Genomic DNA, 17,666 nt, shown 5'->3' on the forward strand with positions numbered 1-17,666 from the left:
ACAGCTATAAATAGGTCAGAGATGCCAGATGCTTTTCTCCCTTCTTCACAAAACCAAGAGGGCTAGCAAAAAGCTGAATTCAGAGACACATCCCAAAAATAACAGCAGGCGTTTCAAATTTGTGGATAGCTCCTATAGCTAGAGACACAGCCACGCACAGCATAGCATTACAGAATTAAAGCTGTTACCTGCACACATTTGCGTGCATGGCCAGCATTAATGACACAGGCCATCTAGGAAGGATTAAGGATTACTTATCATTTCAACCCAATGAAAGAAGATCTACATTTCTCTTTCAGACACGTAATTCACAGGAGAATTGTGCTTGCCAACACTCTGAAAAAATAATCTTTCAGAATTCTTGCAAACCCGCTGTGTTATGATTTCATCTCATGAAATACAACACCTTTACATTAAACCTCATAAAACTAAATCCTGCTGGATCTCTTCCAGGCTCAGAGAATAAACAGCTATATCAGTAATGCCTAGAACAGTAAAATCCGGCCCACTGTCGCATGGCACGTTCCGATTTACAGAGGGAAGCAGGTCTGCAAACAGCTAATTCACTTTGCTATTACAAAATCCTCACATATAATGAATTTCTCACCTAACTGGTCTAAGAAATACTTCAAGGGGGAAAAAGAATGCTTTGAACACCATAATGCATATTTATGTCTACTAGCCTTTTACCCAGTCCCTGACTTCTCCCTAATGAAATATGTACTGCAGACCGGCTCTGGTTTCTAGCGAGAAGTGAGCTCAGTTGTGTCTGGAACTCTGGGAGATAGCAAGGGGGATGAAATCTGTTGTCAAAACAGTTCAAAGCACAGATGAGTATGTCCAATGAGATTACTTTTTAAAGCCTGATTATTTTGGCTTTGCAGTCTGAAGAGCTAAACCTTTCGGTTTTGCCAGTCCCACTCAGAGCATGAGTAAGGATATTAAAATAACCTGCACAAGTGCACTGGGAGACACAGACCTAGTGCAAAAGCCATCCAGGGGAACTTGCAACCAAATACCGGCCAAATGTTCTCCATACATAGCATATGGCCGAAGAACAAAAGCAATTTTCTATTTCAATTAGGCTCTTCCCTGCTCTTCACAGAGAAGAACGGTTCAATCCCTAAATCTGGGCAGCCTAAACGTGGGAACAGCAATCACAGATACGCACATCTTGCACATTCCTGGAGCCTCTCAGATCACTTTGGAGGCTAATTACACCTCAGGTGAACCACAATGAGATAATCTTCAGGGCTGAAGATCACTCTGCACAACACACGAGCCAAGGCTAACATCACTCAATATCATGCCTCACCCTAAGATTTCCTTCCTCACTTTTTCCATTTGTGTCGGAGCACACCGAATTTTAATAGCCAAGACTGGAAGATGATATTTCTATAGTAAAAGGCAAAAAAAAAAAAAAAAAAAAAAAAAAAAAAAAGGCAAAAAAAAGTTGGGTAGGAGGGAAGGCAGACTGCCTTGAACCTTCCTGCCTGTGCTGGGGCCTGGGTTAATGGTGCTGTAAAATGCCCGTGGCTAGTGACACAAAGCAGAGGGAGGAATCCCAGGGCTGAGGCCCCCAGCGGGTGAGAGCTGCAATGGAGCGGACAAAGGTTTCCTGGGAACTGTCAGTGGGCCCTTTGTGAAGGAGGCAGAAGAGAAACGTCCCTATTAAGATGGGCAATGGGATGATGTAACAGCAGGGTGAGGTCGCTGACCCCAGTGCTGGGAATAATTGGAACGGGATGTGTGCTTGGAGCGCGGCTAATGGCACCCGGAGCTGCGCGCTGAGCAGAGCCCTGCATGACGCTGTCACCACCTCTCCCCAGGGCAGAGAAGGTGGCTGCCCCAAGGACGGCTGCGCTTGGATTTGGGGCCGTCCCAGCCGGCACAGCGACTTTTGTCACTTTGGGGTGCACGACAGAAAGGATCAGCAGCTGTTCATATGCATGGCAACATAAGACGCCTGAGCTCGACCTAGCTGATGACCCAAGACCAGAATGAGCTGCTTTTGTTAGCTGCACTCCCTGGGTGCCTGTGCAATGCAGCACCAGCTGAAATCTAAAGGCCCACAGAGACATGTTGCACTTGAGGAAAGAAAGGGAGAAAAAAGACACAGGTGACAGAAATCCGAGTGAAAGAGAACCTATTATCTGATCTAACATTATCATTCTTAAGGTTTTAATTTGAAATTGCAAGGATCATTCTGTGCTGAACCACAATGGAGACTTGTTTCAGCTTTGTTCATCTTTTTCCACCAGGCACAATTTCAAGTTCCAAATGTGTAACTCTTAAGCAGCTAAGGATACAAGTGTGTAAACCAAGGTATCTGTATTTTCCATGTTACAGAATTTCACTAAACAATGTAATCTCTCTCTCTTCTCACAGGCCTAAGTATTAATCTTGAATCTAAAACATCCTCTGTGGCAACCTTACTTACAGCAACTATGCAAACTTTTGTTTGCTCTGAAGCCTTACAGAGAGGAAATCTTAAACAAATAAACCAGAGAATTATGCTCTCACCTTTTCCATCCCAAACACAAATCTAAGTTTTCCCTAGCAGTAGTCAATCAAACCAGCTAAATATTGACTGGGAACATGGGTTGCAAGACACAGCTTCCTTCAAAACGACACAGTTTCAACCAGACAACCAAGCACCAACATGGACGCCAAGGTCAGATCCCTTGGCTAGGTTAATCTTACAGCCGAGTTTCAGCCCGCAGCACTTTCATATCACATAAAAACACGCGTATCTGAATAAGAGTCTGCAATAAACCTAGCAAGCAAGATTTTTGCTCAGCAAAGCTGCTGCTCTAGCACACTGCAATTTCTTTAGAAGGAAATTAAGATAATGAGGTAAGAGAAAAACACACCACTTGTGTATCATATTTGTTTATGACAAGCAATTGGGAAACACACAGATCAAAGGAAAATTGTACGAGCAACTCAGCATTTGAAAATGAGTGAGCATCCCTCATCCCTTCTTCCTAAATCACCTGCACGCATCTGCATGTATCAAGAAATAAAAAGTACAAATGGGGAAGAAGAGTGTTCAAAATGCATGTCAGATGGGTTTCTCTACAAGCTTATTCAAGTTTACTTTTCTGTATGAAGTCCAGAAAGTTAAAACTGAATTTCAAACTTGCAAGGAGGCAAATAGTATAAGAAAGAAGAAATTGGAGACAATGACTAAAAGTTTGAATATATTCCTTGTTGATGAGTGCTCACTAAGTGATCGTTGCTGCTTTTTTTTAAATAATTTCTGAAGTTCTTGAACGGTACTCATGTAACACCATCATCAGCTATTTCACTCAAACTGGTCTTACGTCAGGTTCTTCAGAATGGGCCTCAAACATCTGGAATTTTATAAAAACAAATATATGGAAATACCAATTTTATAGTCTCCAAATGCATTTTAATTACTGATGTATGTGCCTAATGGCTCGGTGATTTAAATCACTTTGTAATTTAACTACAGTCTAACACAGGCTTATTTGCTGATTTGATTATGGCGTCAAATTGATCTGATTGTCCCACTGCTTTATTTTAAATCAGGTTTAATAATATTTTTTAAACAGCATAGCTTTAGGCAACAGCTTCTCTGGATTTTACTCGTTTAAGAATGTTTTGTTACAAGTTGTTCTTCAGGAGTTATTTCTCTCAACAACTAACACATGCCCAATCCTCGAGGCCATTAGACTATTCAGCTGTAAACGTGATCGTCTCCCTGACAGTAGGAATTGGTTCTTAAGATGGGTTTCTGTATCTGCCCCATTCCCACACTCATTTATAGATGTTTTCTCTGTTAAGCACCACAGAGGCAAAGAAGCAGCTTCTTCCCCACAAGCCTGTAGCACGACAAGATCCCCAGCCCTCAGACCAACACCAGAACTCATCACGTGTCCAGGGTGCAGACAAAGTCACCTGACAGGGATCAGCAAAAGCCATCTGCTGTCTGAAACACCTTGCTGAGCTCAAACACGGGGCTGGAGCTAAGAAACCCACACACTAGCACCCATAGGTGCTCCCAAGCAGTGGCAAGTCACTGATCAGGGGAATGCTACAGAGACCTACCTAGGACATAGGTGGCCAAAGCCTGCCCAATTCCTAATTTAAAGAGTGAAATTTGAAGCTAGACCCCTCATGGCTGGCAACAAGTACCAAAGTCTTACTGCAGACGATAAAGGTGGCGTTCCTGCCCGATGCTGCCATTTCCATGGGAAAGCAGCTATTTTCCTTTCTTCCCTCCTGTAGCATGAATGCCCTACCTGGAGCACAGGTCCCCTGCCATAAGCACTGTCTTTGCTCCAGCAGCAGGGCCCTGCTCGACGCTGAAGGCACTTGCTATTACCAGACTGCAGGAGGACGAGGCGGGGAGAGCAGAAAATACTGTGAAGAGAAAAGAAAAGATATATTACATTATAGCTTTTTTAAATAAAATACAGTAGGAACACCAGGTACCGTGCCATTGGAGCCATGTAGGCTGCGGTCTCTGCTATCTCTAATTGTCATCCAGCACATAGATGAGATAGATAATAACAGGAGCAGTAATCACAAACAGACATTCTGCGTGAGCAAAAAAATGCTTACCACGACAAAAACTGTAGCCAGATATAGATGTATGTCAGATAAATTTGAAGGATCTTAACTTGCTAAAGCACTAGCACGCATATAGATCTAAATTTATATACAAATATATGTGTATGTGTGTATAGCACAGCATCCAAGTACCTACTTTTACCATTTAATGTGAGATGAGGAAAGTAGAAAGCAACATTAAGAACACGAGGTGTGGAATAATATTTTATAATGTCCGTGTGGAAAACATTCAAAACTGGCAAAACTTGCCTGAGGATTTTAAGATACTAATTGCAAGGTGAACCATTGTGCTAAAATACAGATAGAAAAACTAGGAAATTTGCTGCGACTTGGGTTTGTTTTCAATTTGAAAGTAATCAGCCCCAGTCTGATCTGCACCCTTTGCAACATCAAACACAGATTACATACGGGCTAGTTCCAGTCCTCAGCTCAGTGCTTCTGGAGAACAGAACAGCCCAAGAACAGCGGGTAGAAACAGCGCATGCTCCACGTCGATACCTGGTGTCACTGGACAAAGAAATAACTACACAGCATGCACAACCACCACCACGAGGTTCTTCTTTCATACTGCCAGACAATCATTTCCCCTCAGGCACATAGCAACCTGCACCGCTTAGCACATGCTGGGTGCCCCAAGTGAGCTGCTTACTACACCATGCATGGCTGCTGCCTCCTCACTGAGAACTGTAAATGAAGAAAAGAAAGGCTAGGTGATTTCTTTAGGTTTCCTTTCAGGACAGGGAGGGGGAAGAAAAAAGATAAACTTACAGCACATGCGGTTTTTGACAACAGAGCTTTGAAACATTGCGGTAAGAGAAAACAAGACTGCTGCCCAGTCCCAGATCTGGACAATGTTGAGTTCCACCTTATCAGCCCCTGAAACAGTCAGGAGTGATCTGCTGCTGAGCTGCCTCAAGTCAAAACATGCGCAATACTATTTCCCACCCCTCCCCAACAAATGCAACAGTGAGACTCAAGTAATAATAATCTTCAGATACTTTGGCACTAGACATTTTTTAAGTAAAGCAAACATTTTCATCATATTTTTCTTCCACCATGGAAGGAAAAACAGCTTTCTTCCTCACCACTGCCATTTCACAGGTTGACAAGAATGAGCTAAAAAGCCACAGTTTTTCCACTCCGCTCTACAATATTACTAACCAAAGGGTAATTGCTCAAGAACCAAGTTTATGCTTACAGAGTCCCCAGGGCCAGGATCTCTCCAGCCTGCTTGGTCTGGCTACCCCAGCTGCAAGCTGCAGCAGCTCACGGTACCCTGCAGCCACAGCTCATCCCATGATTTTGCAGCCAAAAAGCACGATGCTGACTGTGCATCAGCAGTAAAGGAGCAGGGTTCAGCCTAAGGAAAGCATCAGGCTTTTACTTCAAACTCATCACACCAGCAAAGCATGTCAGCAGGCCATGGAGGACTGCAGAGTGGTCCTCACATGCACTGTATAGCCAGGTAAAGGATCTCAAAGTAAGTGATCTCAGGGAAGCAGATTTAGAAGAATATACAAAGGAGAGACTGACCAACAATATTTCATGCTGCCTGCATTGGAGCAGGTCTTGTCCATTTTTTAGTACACCAGCATCAGTGCATCTCCCCCAGCCACTTCTCAACTACCAGGACAGGCCAGAAAGAGGTACAGAAGATCTGAGCTCACACTAAGGCTTGAGACAGAGAAAGTGGCACCATGACTTTGATATCGATGACACAGACCACACATGCTGCTTAGACAGCAGAGATCGCTCTCAAGAACAAAGGAGTCAATTCATTTTCCCCACAGTTAATTCATTTTCACTAGTATCCATCAGACTATTTCTTCACAGTTTGTTTTCTAGGATGGGGACCCCAGGCTATCCACTCACGGCCTCCATGAGTCCTGTTTTGCTCCTGCAGAGGAAGGCAAACATAGGGGCCTATAAATCAGGATCTGGGAAGACAGCAGCCATCTCACCGGGGGTCACTCGAGCCTCCTGTGTCATTTTGAGCCCCCAAACAACATTTGGCTTTGCAGACCCAGGGAGCCCTACCCCAGTTGCATGGACAAGAACAGAGCTCAGCCTCCTACTTCAGCACTTTCCTTGCAAGAGGGCAAAGTGAGGGTAACAGGGATTGCCTGGTTCTGGCAAGCTTGGGCTGGTTGTATTTACATGATCTCAGGTCATTTCAAATTTATAGTAAATGAGTTTGCCGAAGTTGATTAGAAGTGGAAATAGGGAGTTCTCACAAAGCCTCATCTGAAATCAAAGCTTAACCCAAGAAAAAATGCAGGAAAAAAAGGTGTGCAAACAGGAAACAAACAAACAAGCAAACACTTACAGTGGAAAAAACTGAGCAGATTTCTGTCAGAAATGTCTTATCCTCCGGTGTAGAAAGCAATTATTATCTGTAGTCTAAACAGTCTCTTCAGATCTTGGGTGCTTGCTTGCAGTCTGCACAGCAAGCTGGATCTGTAGACAGTGGCATAGGCAGCTGGCAAGTTGCCTTCTGACCACACTGACTTCCACCTGAAGGGCTGTCAGTGGCACACAAAAAAACGTCAGGAAATAAAAAAAAGGAGAGAGATTAAAAATTACCAAAAAAAGGTCATTTTAATAAATATCCCTGTCATTCATTTAGAGTAAGAGTAAACACGCTAGTAGATCCTCTTTCCTGAAGAGGACTTTGGGGACCAAGGCTTGTGGGACCACCTTCAGGAGGTGACATCTCCTGCAAGCAGCAACGGCGACAACCTCTGGCATTCCTCAGGACTTGGCAAAACAGGCTTAAAATGGACACCAGAAGTCCATTTGGTGGGGCTCAGTGCCATGGAAGATGACTGAGGCCGAGATCTGTTGCTTAAAGAAATGAATTGAAAACAGATAGACGGCAAGAATATGTGGAGCTGTAGGAAATTGACTGCTTTTAAGCACTTTCACAAAGGGTGCTAGACATCCATGGTATTTGTTTTCAGCGTTTGAGAGGCTGGTCTACAGGGAAGTCACACCCATGAGCATGCCCTATTGGAAAGATCCTCCAAACCCTCCCTGCAATGACTGGCACTGGCTTCAAACAGGTACCAGCTGCTAGTCCACGGCAGCAATGCAGCCACTAGGCAAGCATGGCTGCCCCTTGCCCTCTCGGTGGATGCTGCATGTCTCCTCCCTTTCTTATGCCACAGACAGTGACCAAAACTGGATGTATAGGGACACTGCAATTTACAGAAGTTATAAGGGTTTTATGGGAAAGGCTGGCTTCCCATAAAACATCTCTATAAGAAGATATATTCAGTAGCTGATTAATGAATGTGGTTTACCACAAAATGATACTACACAGGCCTACTCTCTTCAATAATAATCCCATAAATAATATTATTAAAAATGCCAGAAATATCCAAGCAATAAAGCTGCGCTGGGATCTCAGTGCTTTGTCTGCTGCTTCTCTTTTTGTGACAAATCAGCACAAACATAATTCTTTGAGGGAGCTTCTAGGTGAAGACAGAAGGGAAAGGGATGTGCCTGCATAGCATGGGGCCAGTCTCATGCAGAAGAATGTGCCAAGAAATGGAATGTCAAAAACCCTTGGACACTCAGAGCTGAGGAAAAATCCCTGATCTGGAGAGGGCTGTCGGTCCAGAAGCTTCACATCCAGCGTTTGCCTACCTCTGTCTTCAGCACCTCGCAAGGGTAGGCTGGGCAGGAGGGTTTGGTGCAGGTTTGGAGCTTCTCCATAGGGGTCCATCCTCAGACCCTCAAACACAGCTGCGGGACAGCCCCGTGGGCAGGGAGGTGCCTCCATCAGGGGTAAGGAGCACGCTTGTGGTTCACATTTTCTCCCCCCCGCCTTGCCCTTCGCTGCCCTGGGTGCTACAAGTGGGGGTACTTTGCACTCTCCCACAGTGAGGTGGCTTACACCTCCTGCTCCCACGTCCAAGACTGGGGAAGTGAGCCGGCAACATCACTTCACCGTCGGCGGTGAACGGACCAAGCGTGGGCACGGGGGGACGAGGAGAGAGGAGCGTCCAGCCGCTCCGCAGCGGCTCGGAGAGCTGCACAGCTCATCGCGGAGCAGCCGCGACCCCGAAGCGGCCCCGCAGCCCCTGCTCGGACAAGGGGCTCCGGGAGTTTTTGTTCGCGGGGATGTTTCCGCCCCTTCCCCACGCACACACTTTTAAGGATTTCCTGCCAAAAGACAATCCCCCCGAGCCGAAGCAGAGCAAGAAAGTAGTGACCAATCCTTTCCGGATGGCTGTCACCAAGCTCCTCCCAGCCCCCCGCTCCCCCTGCCATTTGCATACAAAACATCCAGAGAACTCCCGTTGGCCCCCGCACCTCTCAGAGCCTCCGTCCGTCAGGCAGCAGAGCAGCCTGAGCTGGGGCCGCTCGGCACTCCGCTCAGCCCACCGCCCCGCCATGCCGCGCCGCCTCTGCGCCCTGCTCCTGCTGGCCTCCCAGTGCCTGGCTTCGGCCGCCGGGCTCTTCCCCTTCGGGGAGCCCGACTTCTCCTACAAGCGCTCCAACTGCAAACCCATCCCCGCCCCGATGCTCCTGTGCCGAGGCATCGAGTACCAGAGCATGCGGCTGCCCAACCTGCTGGGGCACGAGACGGTGCAGGAGGTGCTGGAGCAGGCCTCCACCTGGATCCCGCTGGTGCAGAAGCAGTGTCACCCCGACACCAGGAAATTCCTCTGCTCCCTCTTCGCCCCCGTCTGCATCGATGACCTGGACGAGATCATCCAGCCCTGCCACTCGCTCTGTGAGGAGGTGAAGGAGAGCTGCGCGCCAGTGATGTCTGCTTTCGGCTTCCCCTGGCCCGACATGCTGGACTGCAGCCGCTTCCCCAAGGACAATGACCTCTGCATCCCGCTGGCCAGCAGTGACCACATTCTCCCAGTCACCAGGGAAGGTAAGAGCTGGCTGCCCCGATGCTGGGTCCGCTGCTCGGTCAGGCTCGAGGAGGTTCCCTCCATGGCACCCCAGCCCTGGGAACCGCTGCCTTTCCCCACAGCTCTGAAATGAAGTTCTGGGCTTGGCTCTGCAGAGCTGCTCACATCCCCTCAGGTGTGCCGGGTGGTGAGGCTGGCAGCAGTCACCTCCTCGTGGAGAATATCTGTGACCCCCGGCTGGAGCTACATGGTTCCCTGAGACAGTAATGGGGGCATCCCCCTCTTGCAGCAATCATTGCTGAAGCATGGGGTTGGGGAGCTCCCCCCACCCGCTTCTGCTCTTTTTGCAATAGGGGAAAAAAAAAGTAAGAAAGAAAAAGGTTGGTTTAGCGTGACCCTAAGAGCACCTTGTGTGCTCTCCTCCAGTGGCTTGTGACCAAAGTGAGGGAAAGGGAGAAGGCGCACGGTCAGGCTGTCCAGCTGGAAAAGTCGTGTTTCCCCGAAGGGTTCCCAACGCCACCTGCTGTTCCTTTCTCCTTGAGCCTGACAAGGACTGTCCCTTGTATTTCTAGCACCCAAAGTCTGTGATGCGTGCAAGAACAAAAATGAGGACGATAATGACATCATGGAAAACCTCTGCAAAAATGACTTTGGTAAGTGGCAGCAGAGCCCCTTGATTAAAACTTGAGGGATTAGGAGCAGGTAAAACTCCCAGTGGAGTCAGAGAGACATGCCTGAATAAAGGCAGGGCTTTGTCTCATCTGCAGATGGACTTGTCCATCCTGTTGCATCTGACCATTCTGGTCATGAAACACAAAATTGCATCTCTGAGAAAAAATCAGCTCTTTTATAGTCCTTTCCTGTGTGCTGTTTCAAAGTAGTACTCTTTTATGTGGACACTGCAACCAAGCCGAATAGAAAATAGTGAAAAAAGGAATCTTTCATCTGGACTATTGCCTGGGGAGAAGTACAACAAAGCTTCACATAGACATATGAGAAAGAGCTGCATGGCATATAGTAAGAAAGACTTTCTCCACAGATTAAGAATGAAGCTCTATGTAATATCTGACAGAGAACGTAATGCACAGAAAATTGGGGATGTAAACTTAATGTGAAGATCTGGGGTTAGAAGAGGATGAGAAAGCCCGTTCAACACAGGCAGCAGAAGGGTACATTATCTGCATATTAGCATTTCAAGAGAAAAGGGGAATGAGGAGGGGAATCATAACAGGGCAGTATTTATATATATATAAAGATTTTATAATAACTAAATAATTTGCATTTATTTATATACCTGGAAACAGATCTGTACTAGAAATATCTGCAAGAATTCAAAAGCGTCTCTTAAAATGAACAATAACAACAACAAAACAAACGAACAAAAAAACCCCACAACCTGTGGAATTCTGATTGCAGGACATAACTGCTAAAACAACCAATAGCTTTGGCCTGGCAAACTGCACTCAGATAAATCCTCCTAAAGCTAAATGTGCCCCACAGATTCTTAAAGCGTCTTGTATCCCCCTCCTCATTTTTTTTTCACCAAATCAAATGCAGCTGTTGGACCAATTTGCCCTCTATGGGATCTATTCTTTCAAAGAAACAACAATGTATGTGAAATATCATTTCCTTGCAGGTTTGCCTAAAATCCTCTCCAGCCTAATAAATTAAGCTTAGAACTTTTCAGCTGCAGTAGAGATCAGGTTTCAGATTAGGTTTAGGTATTCACCTCCCCACCACCCCTTCATATTCTAGGGTTTCAGGAATACATCCCATCCCAGCAAAAACTGGAGTGCTGCTTAACATAGCAAAGCTGCCCTCCCTCTGTTTGCAAACAGGAGAAAAGCTGAAGAAAATATTAATGTAGGAAGGAAGGAAAAAGAGGGGGAGGGGAAAGAGGAGAAAAGAAACCCCAAAACCCTCAGCCCTAAGGTTGATTCAAACTGAAATGACTTGCATGCCCTTTCTGGCTTTAGAAATGGAGCCACCTGCTGCCTCCTCTGTCAGCCCTGACAGTTTAATTAGCAATAGAGCACCTCCCTCCCCAGGTCCTCTTTATGTGCACTAATGGGAAAAAAACTCTTAATCTCTCTCCCTCTCACCCCCCTCCCTCCTCCCCTTGCTCTATTAGCCTTGAAGATAAAAGTGAAGGAGATTGCCTACATCAATGGGGATACCAAGATCACCCCTGAAACAAAGAGCAAGACCATCTACAAGCTGAATGGGCTGACCGAAAGAGATCTGAGAAAGATCGTGCTCTGGCTGAAAGGTGGCCTCCAGTGTACCTGTGACGAGATGAACGACATCAACGTCCCCTACTTGGTGATGGGGCAAAAGCAAGCTGGGGAACTGGTGATCACCTCGCTGAAGCGGTGGCAGAAAGGGCAGCGGGCTTTCAAGCGGTTCTCCCGCAGCATCCGCAAACTGCAGTGTTAGTGGCTTTGGCTGTGTTGGCTTCCAGCGGCCTCCTCTGTCCCAAGCTCTCCAGACCTCCCCAGCCTTCTTTCTTCAGCCTCTCTGCGCCTTGAGATGCCCTGGCCAGGAGACACAGCAACCAATCTCCGAGATGGGGAGAGCCCTCCGTTTCTGTACATAGGTTAAATGTAATAAAAATATATATATCATGACTATTTTGGGGAAGTATTAAACTATCTCACTTAACAGTTGTTTTTTTTTGTTTGTTTGTTTGTTCTAAATGGTTGCAAATGTGACTCTTCCCTGAGGCTTTTCCCTCTTCGTTTTGGTAATGCCGGTTCATTTAATTGCTGCCTCTCTGTATACATGCGTGTTTGTTGTGCAAAAGTAGGAGACGGGAAGACAGATGTGTGCACCTGGCCCGCCACAAGGGGTACGACTCTTTCACTGAGGTGAAATGGCTTGCCATCTATATTAAAATTATAAAGGTCATGTTACAACTCTTGCATGTGATACATAGGCACCAATAAGGGTATATTAGCCATTCTCAAGTTTTGTTTTCCACAAGACTGAGCCCTTTTCTTAGGAGAAAAAACAAAAACAAAAAACAAAAAGGTTTTGGAACTGGTTTATCTGAATGCAACTTTTTTCTTCTTATTTTGCAAATTAAACCATCTGTAGCCTAACTGTAACATACCTAGTGGTTAACCTGAGAGAGTTGTAAAATATTGCTTTAATTAACCTTGTAAATACTCCAGATAAATGTTATATTCTTGTATATAAACTTTACATCATAGTTTTCCTATTGTCTTGATTTGTTCTTGGACAAATTGACTTTAATCTGTTTTGGGAAAAAGGTGTCCAACTGCGCCTTGTCATGGCAAAACAAGATTCACCCTTCTACCCCAAATGACCAACAGTCACCAACAGTGAAACTGCTGATGCTGGCTGCAATTAAGAAAACCATGCAGTACCTCATTTCCCCAAAGACCAACCCATGTAACATGAAGGTTGGGGTACACTTAACTCATTTTAATAGATTTCTGTTGAGCTCTTCGAGATGAAAACTTCTCTGTGGTTTCTTTGACTGCCTACAGTTTCATCCCATCTCAGAAGACTCTGCTGATGTGGAATAGCAATGAAATCACTTGCTTAAAAATCATACCCATTTATCCATTTCTTACACTTGTCCAAGAGTAGACAAAAACCTGATTTGTTACTAACAGTTCAGAATAATTTAAATGGTAGAATAAAGTATGTTTTGTGTGCACTTTCAGTATTCCTATTTAGAAAATAAACCATTTGCACTACCCTAATAGTGTAACTAGAGCAATGTCTTTCAGCATTTTTCCTGCAAATATTTTCTATGGAAGAGCATTACCTGCTAGAGTTTTATTATACTTATCCTGGATGGGCCTCTGAGCATCTTCTAGAGAAAGATACCCATGGCGGGGAGCTAGAACTAGATGATCTTTAATGTCACTTCCAACCAAAGTGGACTATGTGGTTCTGTGAAAAATAATCTTACCTGCCACTGCTGCCATGCATATAAAGTTCCTTTCAACCTCATTAAGAGGATGACAAACCCAGTATTTACAAGGACAATGCTTTATGTTAGCCATTCACTGAGAGAATGCAAATCCAACCCCAGATTTTTTTTAGAAGTAAATAATCATAATCATTTCATATATTTGGTGTGATTTTTCACCTATTATACCCAGTATATAATACCCAGTATTGAAAGAAAAAATCGAAATTTAATTTGTTTCAGAAAAATTCTTATCTGCCCTCTTCCCGAATCTTCATGCGTTTACTATATCCCATACAAACAATGGTAGGACTTTGAGCAAGTAAGACAAGATCAGTCCTCATAAGCATCCTCAGAAATATAGCAATAACAATAAAAAAAAAAAAAAAACCAAAGCACCTCAATTCCAAACTGTTTTTTCACATTTTGTGAAACAGTATCAATTTAAAGTCCAATACTTTGCTTTAAAAATTTTCCTCTGAATGGACATAGCTTCCCGGAACAGATTTGAGTCTTCTCACACTTGGGAGTAATTACTTTCATATCAGTACTGTGTCCATCATCATCCAGATGTCACATAACTCTACCCATCTCCCTCAGCACATCACCTAACACCTGTCACTAAATGGGTCTTGGATATATTAGAGGGAACTAGCTCACAGAAAAAGGGCCGGCGGGTGGAGACAAGCCTGCAGAAAAATGGGACTGTGCTGCTTGGTGAAGGAAAGTGCTTTGAAGAGGCAGCAGTTGCAATGCAGGCTCTGGGGACCAAAACCAACAACAAGGACTGCTCCACACAGCCTGCCTAACCGACACTAAGTCCTCTTCTAAGAGAGCAACCATAAAATTATCTTAATTGGGCTATCCTAGAAGGTAGCAGTAGTGATGCCGATGAAGACAGACAGGTCACAAGTTATTCACTCTGGGGTCATACCGAGGGCAAGACTACACAAGAGATCTTTACTTAAGTGGTGTGGATGTACGAAAAGAAACCATGACATCACTCTGTCTTAAAAAAAAAATAAAAAAATCTCCTTCCACCACAAAATAAACACTGTTACACCAGCAAAACCGTGGAGGAGAACAAGAATAAACCAGATCTGCCAACATTTGAATCCGGTCGTGTAACTGGTGACCAGGATTAGCAGCATTCTGTCCTTACTTATAAAGCCTTCTGCATGTGTCCGTGGATGGACTCACTGGGACCATCCAGCCTCAGAGCGAGCTGGTAGAGGTGGAATTACCTTTCACATAAACAGGGCTTGGGCAAACATGAAGAGTAATAGGAGTCACACTTCCTGAATTGAGCTGTTCTAACAGCATTGTGGAAAAAGATGGGTACCATTCTCCACACTGAGGAAAGAGAACATCGGGGTTGATGTTATACAACCCATTTCCAAAGGTGTATAAGCCAGACATTGCAAACTCTTCAACCAAAAATCAGAATTTCAGAGTCACAGCCTGAGGAAACTTCATTTGGCAGATGCTGGTAAAGAAGTAAACACATACATTTTTCACATTTTTATCCTTAGTCTTATTCACTAAACAACTGAAAATCTTTGTGTCACGCAAAGAGTGAAACCAACATGTAAAAAGTGATCAGGACTTGCTACTCCTGATCAGTGTTTTGCATTTAGTGTGGAGTAAATTCATTACCTGGTACAGCATGATTCAGTTATGGCAGAAATTTGTTTCCAACTGATGAAAAAACACAACTTGCTGTTGCATTTTTTAGACACTTTTTGTCTTCCTCTAATTAAAAAAAAACATTGTTAGGCAGCCAACTGTGTAGCTCCATTGTATTTGCTTTCATAAAAACTATGAAAGCAGTCGACTACAATGGATTAGTTTAAGAACAATAATCATACTTGACATTTATACAGAAGTTTCCATTTAAGTTTCTCAGACTGCCTTCAAAAAACAGGCACTAATGTCCCTGTTCTGTAGATCAGGAAAATGAGGCACAGTGAGGTAAAGTAACTCGCCCAGAAGCCACCCAGCAGGTTCCTCTGCAGTCATGAAAAGAAGCGTGTCTTTCTACTCCAAGTTTTATGTCCTCATCACTAGACCACAGCAATCAGAACGGTGTATTGTTGTGGTTTCGCGATTTTTCGTTGTCACTATTCCACATCAGAACATCACGTGGACCGCTGGGAGTTAACGAGTTAATGTTTCGGTTCTGTTCACGGCCTTTTGTGGACTCTGTGAGTGTCCTGATGGAGGGGAGTGGGCGGCATCCCTGCAGGACCTGGCGGGCAGAGGCAGTGGGGTGAAGCTGCGGATGGGACCCGAGCGTCGGTCTCCCTCCGTCCGGCCCTGGCCACTCGTCTCATCTCGCCGCGGAGCAAAGCGCGTACCTTCCATCACACCATCGTGGTTTGTCTGGCATTTTGGATACTCTCGTGTCTCTCATTTCGTTTGATTTGGTTAAATTCAGTAAATTACCATTCCTCCTCAGATCGTTGCCATTGTGTTTTCTCCTGGTTAAAACTATCTGCCAGCTTTCTGCCCTTCCCCCTCTCCCAGAGCTCACTTTCGTACCCCTTTCCTTTTTTCTCCTTCCTGGGCCTGTGTCCCTCTGTCACGGACTTACATCTAAGGATAACCCCATGATGTATATAATCAAGGCAGCACAATGATTATAATCCAAGGCTCCCCCCAACTTCTCATTTTCCCCAAGCGTGCAAGAAATATTAAAAAAAAAAGTTTGTCCAAATTCAAATTTTAAACCTATCAGCACCATTCCTTGCAGTCTTTTCCTTTCTTCCTTATTTATCATCTCTATTCGTCTGTTACTTCTTAATCCTTTCCTTTCTTTCTTGCTTCTCATTCACTTCAGACATTCACAGAGAAGCTATTCAGCCTCTCTCTCATCCCCTCTTGTACAGACACTCTCACTTAGTATGTTTTATTAAAGGACTCATGCAGTATGACTGTGCATAAGTCACAACAATTCTAATAGCCTAGCTTTAAGAAATGAAAAGGCCTGTGTGAGAAATTCAGCAAGAGACATTTAAATTAATTAAATAAATTAATGATTTTCTCTGAGGACTGGAGGAGGAGTTAAGTGCAACAAAGAGCACAACTGACACACACCAGTCATCCCAGGCACAGCCATTATTCTTATTATGCAACAGGAGAATATAAAGACTTCTAGAGAGTATAGACAGCGTATAGAGCATACAGATACAGCACTCCTTGGATTGGATTTTAGGAAAAACTTCTCAGAAAAAGTGGAGCAGACTGCTCAGGGAAGTGATGCAGTTACCATCAAGAACTGTGTGGATATGGCAGTGAGAGATGTAAAGCAATCACAGGCATGGGTTGATGGTTGGACTGGATGCTCTTTCCAACCTTGACAATTCTATGATTCTGTGATGCCTTCCCTTGCATATCACCCACACATCTCAGTCCTACAATTCTAACTCCATGTTCCTCCACTGGGGTTAAGGAGCACCCATCTCAACCCTCTTCCTGACATTTTGCTACCTCTCCACAGTCACCCAGCGTACTGGCCAAGAGTAGAGCTACCATGACTCTACCTCATCATCTCCTGGTGCCTGCTGTAGCATGAGAGATCTACAGGAAGGTGGCAGAACAGCTTTTTGTCTGCTGCTTCTGCTCTGCCCTCACCATCTACCAGTTTTGTGAGTCCTCATGACGTGGCCACTGCTGGTAACACCGAAGAAGGAGTGATGGCTTGATCACTTCCAGAACAGTAAGGGGTCTCCCTCAGGTTGGACAGCCAAAGCTTTTGTTTTTGGAGCCAGAAGCTCTTATTTCTAGGCTTCAGAGATATGTTCCTATGATTTATTTACACATTGCCTTCTTATCAACAGATGCAGATTCAGTACTGTCTGTCTGATGACACAACCACAGGAATGGATCTTATTTGCCTCTAAACGAAGAGTGCAAGATATTCACATCACAGGAATGCAAGACCTCAAGCTGCCTTACAAACATTAATTAGCCCGTGCTACGTCCCTTTGGGGTGAGGTTCAATAGGGTAACATCTTCCAAATGCATCCAGCCCCTTCAGGGTGAGCTGCGAGCTCCTAAATCACCTGGATAGCTTGGAAAATATGAGCCTTTATCTCTGAGCAGAGTTGCAGGCGACTGGTGGAGGTCAGCCAACTAGCCTGTCTCCCAGCCAGGAGGAGCACCTCAGCAGTCAGTAAGCCAGCCCATTGTTCTCACAGCCATCAGAATAACCATCCAACACAGAAAGCTGCACAGCAATGCAGCTGGTCAAA

General features: G+C 44.9%; 1 protein-coding gene and 2 long non-coding RNA genes across 3 annotated transcripts in view; 1 reads left to right on the forward strand and 2 right to left on the reverse strand.

Moving 5' to 3' along the window:
* The window catches only part of LOC122166240, a 38,132-nt gene extending 29,665 nt beyond the window's left edge, over nt 1-8,467 (reverse strand). The window contains exons 1-2 of the long non-coding RNA XR_006170741.1: nt 6,926-8,467; nt 4,269-4,389 (exon numbers count right to left, since the gene is read on the reverse strand). This is a non-coding gene — a long non-coding RNA (uncharacterized LOC122166240). The remainder of the gene's footprint in view (nt 1-4,268; nt 4,390-6,925) is intronic.
* Nucleotides 8,468-8,970: 503 nt separating this feature from the next.
* Nucleotides 8,971-13,214, forward strand: SFRP2 (secreted frizzled related protein 2). The gene is made up of 3 exons (XM_042829720.1): nt 8,971-9,490; nt 10,043-10,123; nt 11,602-13,214. The coding sequence occupies exons 1-3, from the start codon at nt 8,998-9,000 to the stop codon at nt 11,904-11,906; spliced, it is 879 nt and encodes a 292-aa protein (XP_042685654.1). The 5' UTR covers nt 8,971-8,997; the 3' UTR covers nt 11,907-13,214.
* Nucleotides 9,829-17,666, reverse strand: part of LOC122166156 — a 25,090-nt gene continuing 17,252 nt past the window's right edge. Inside the window, exon 4 of the long non-coding RNA XR_006170688.1 lies at nt 9,829-13,007. This is a non-coding gene — a long non-coding RNA (uncharacterized LOC122166156). The remainder of the gene's footprint in view (nt 13,008-17,666) is intronic.

The sequence above is a fragment of the Centrocercus urophasianus genome, unplaced genomic scaffold (assembly GCF_019232065.1).
Source record: "Centrocercus urophasianus isolate 14NV4802_14NV808 unplaced genomic scaffold, USGS_Curo_1.0 seq_32, whole genome shotgun sequence".
Lineage (NCBI taxonomy): Eukaryota > Metazoa > Chordata > Aves > Galliformes > Phasianidae > Centrocercus > Centrocercus urophasianus.

Excerpts from the sequence above, each read along its gene's own strand:
- SFRP2 (XM_042829720.1), top strand. The coding sequence starts at position 8,998 with ATGCCGCGCCGCCTCTGCGCCCTGCTCCTGCTGGCCTCCCAGTGCCTG. Across the intron at positions 9,491-10,042 it reads TCTCCCAGTCACCAGGGAAG|CACCCAAAGTCTGTGATGCG; the intron begins GTAAGAGCTGGC and ends TTGTATTTCTAG. Across the intron at positions 10,124-11,601 it reads CCTCTGCAAAAATGACTTTG|CCTTGAAGATAAAAGTGAAG; the intron begins GTAAGTGGCAGC and ends TTGCTCTATTAG.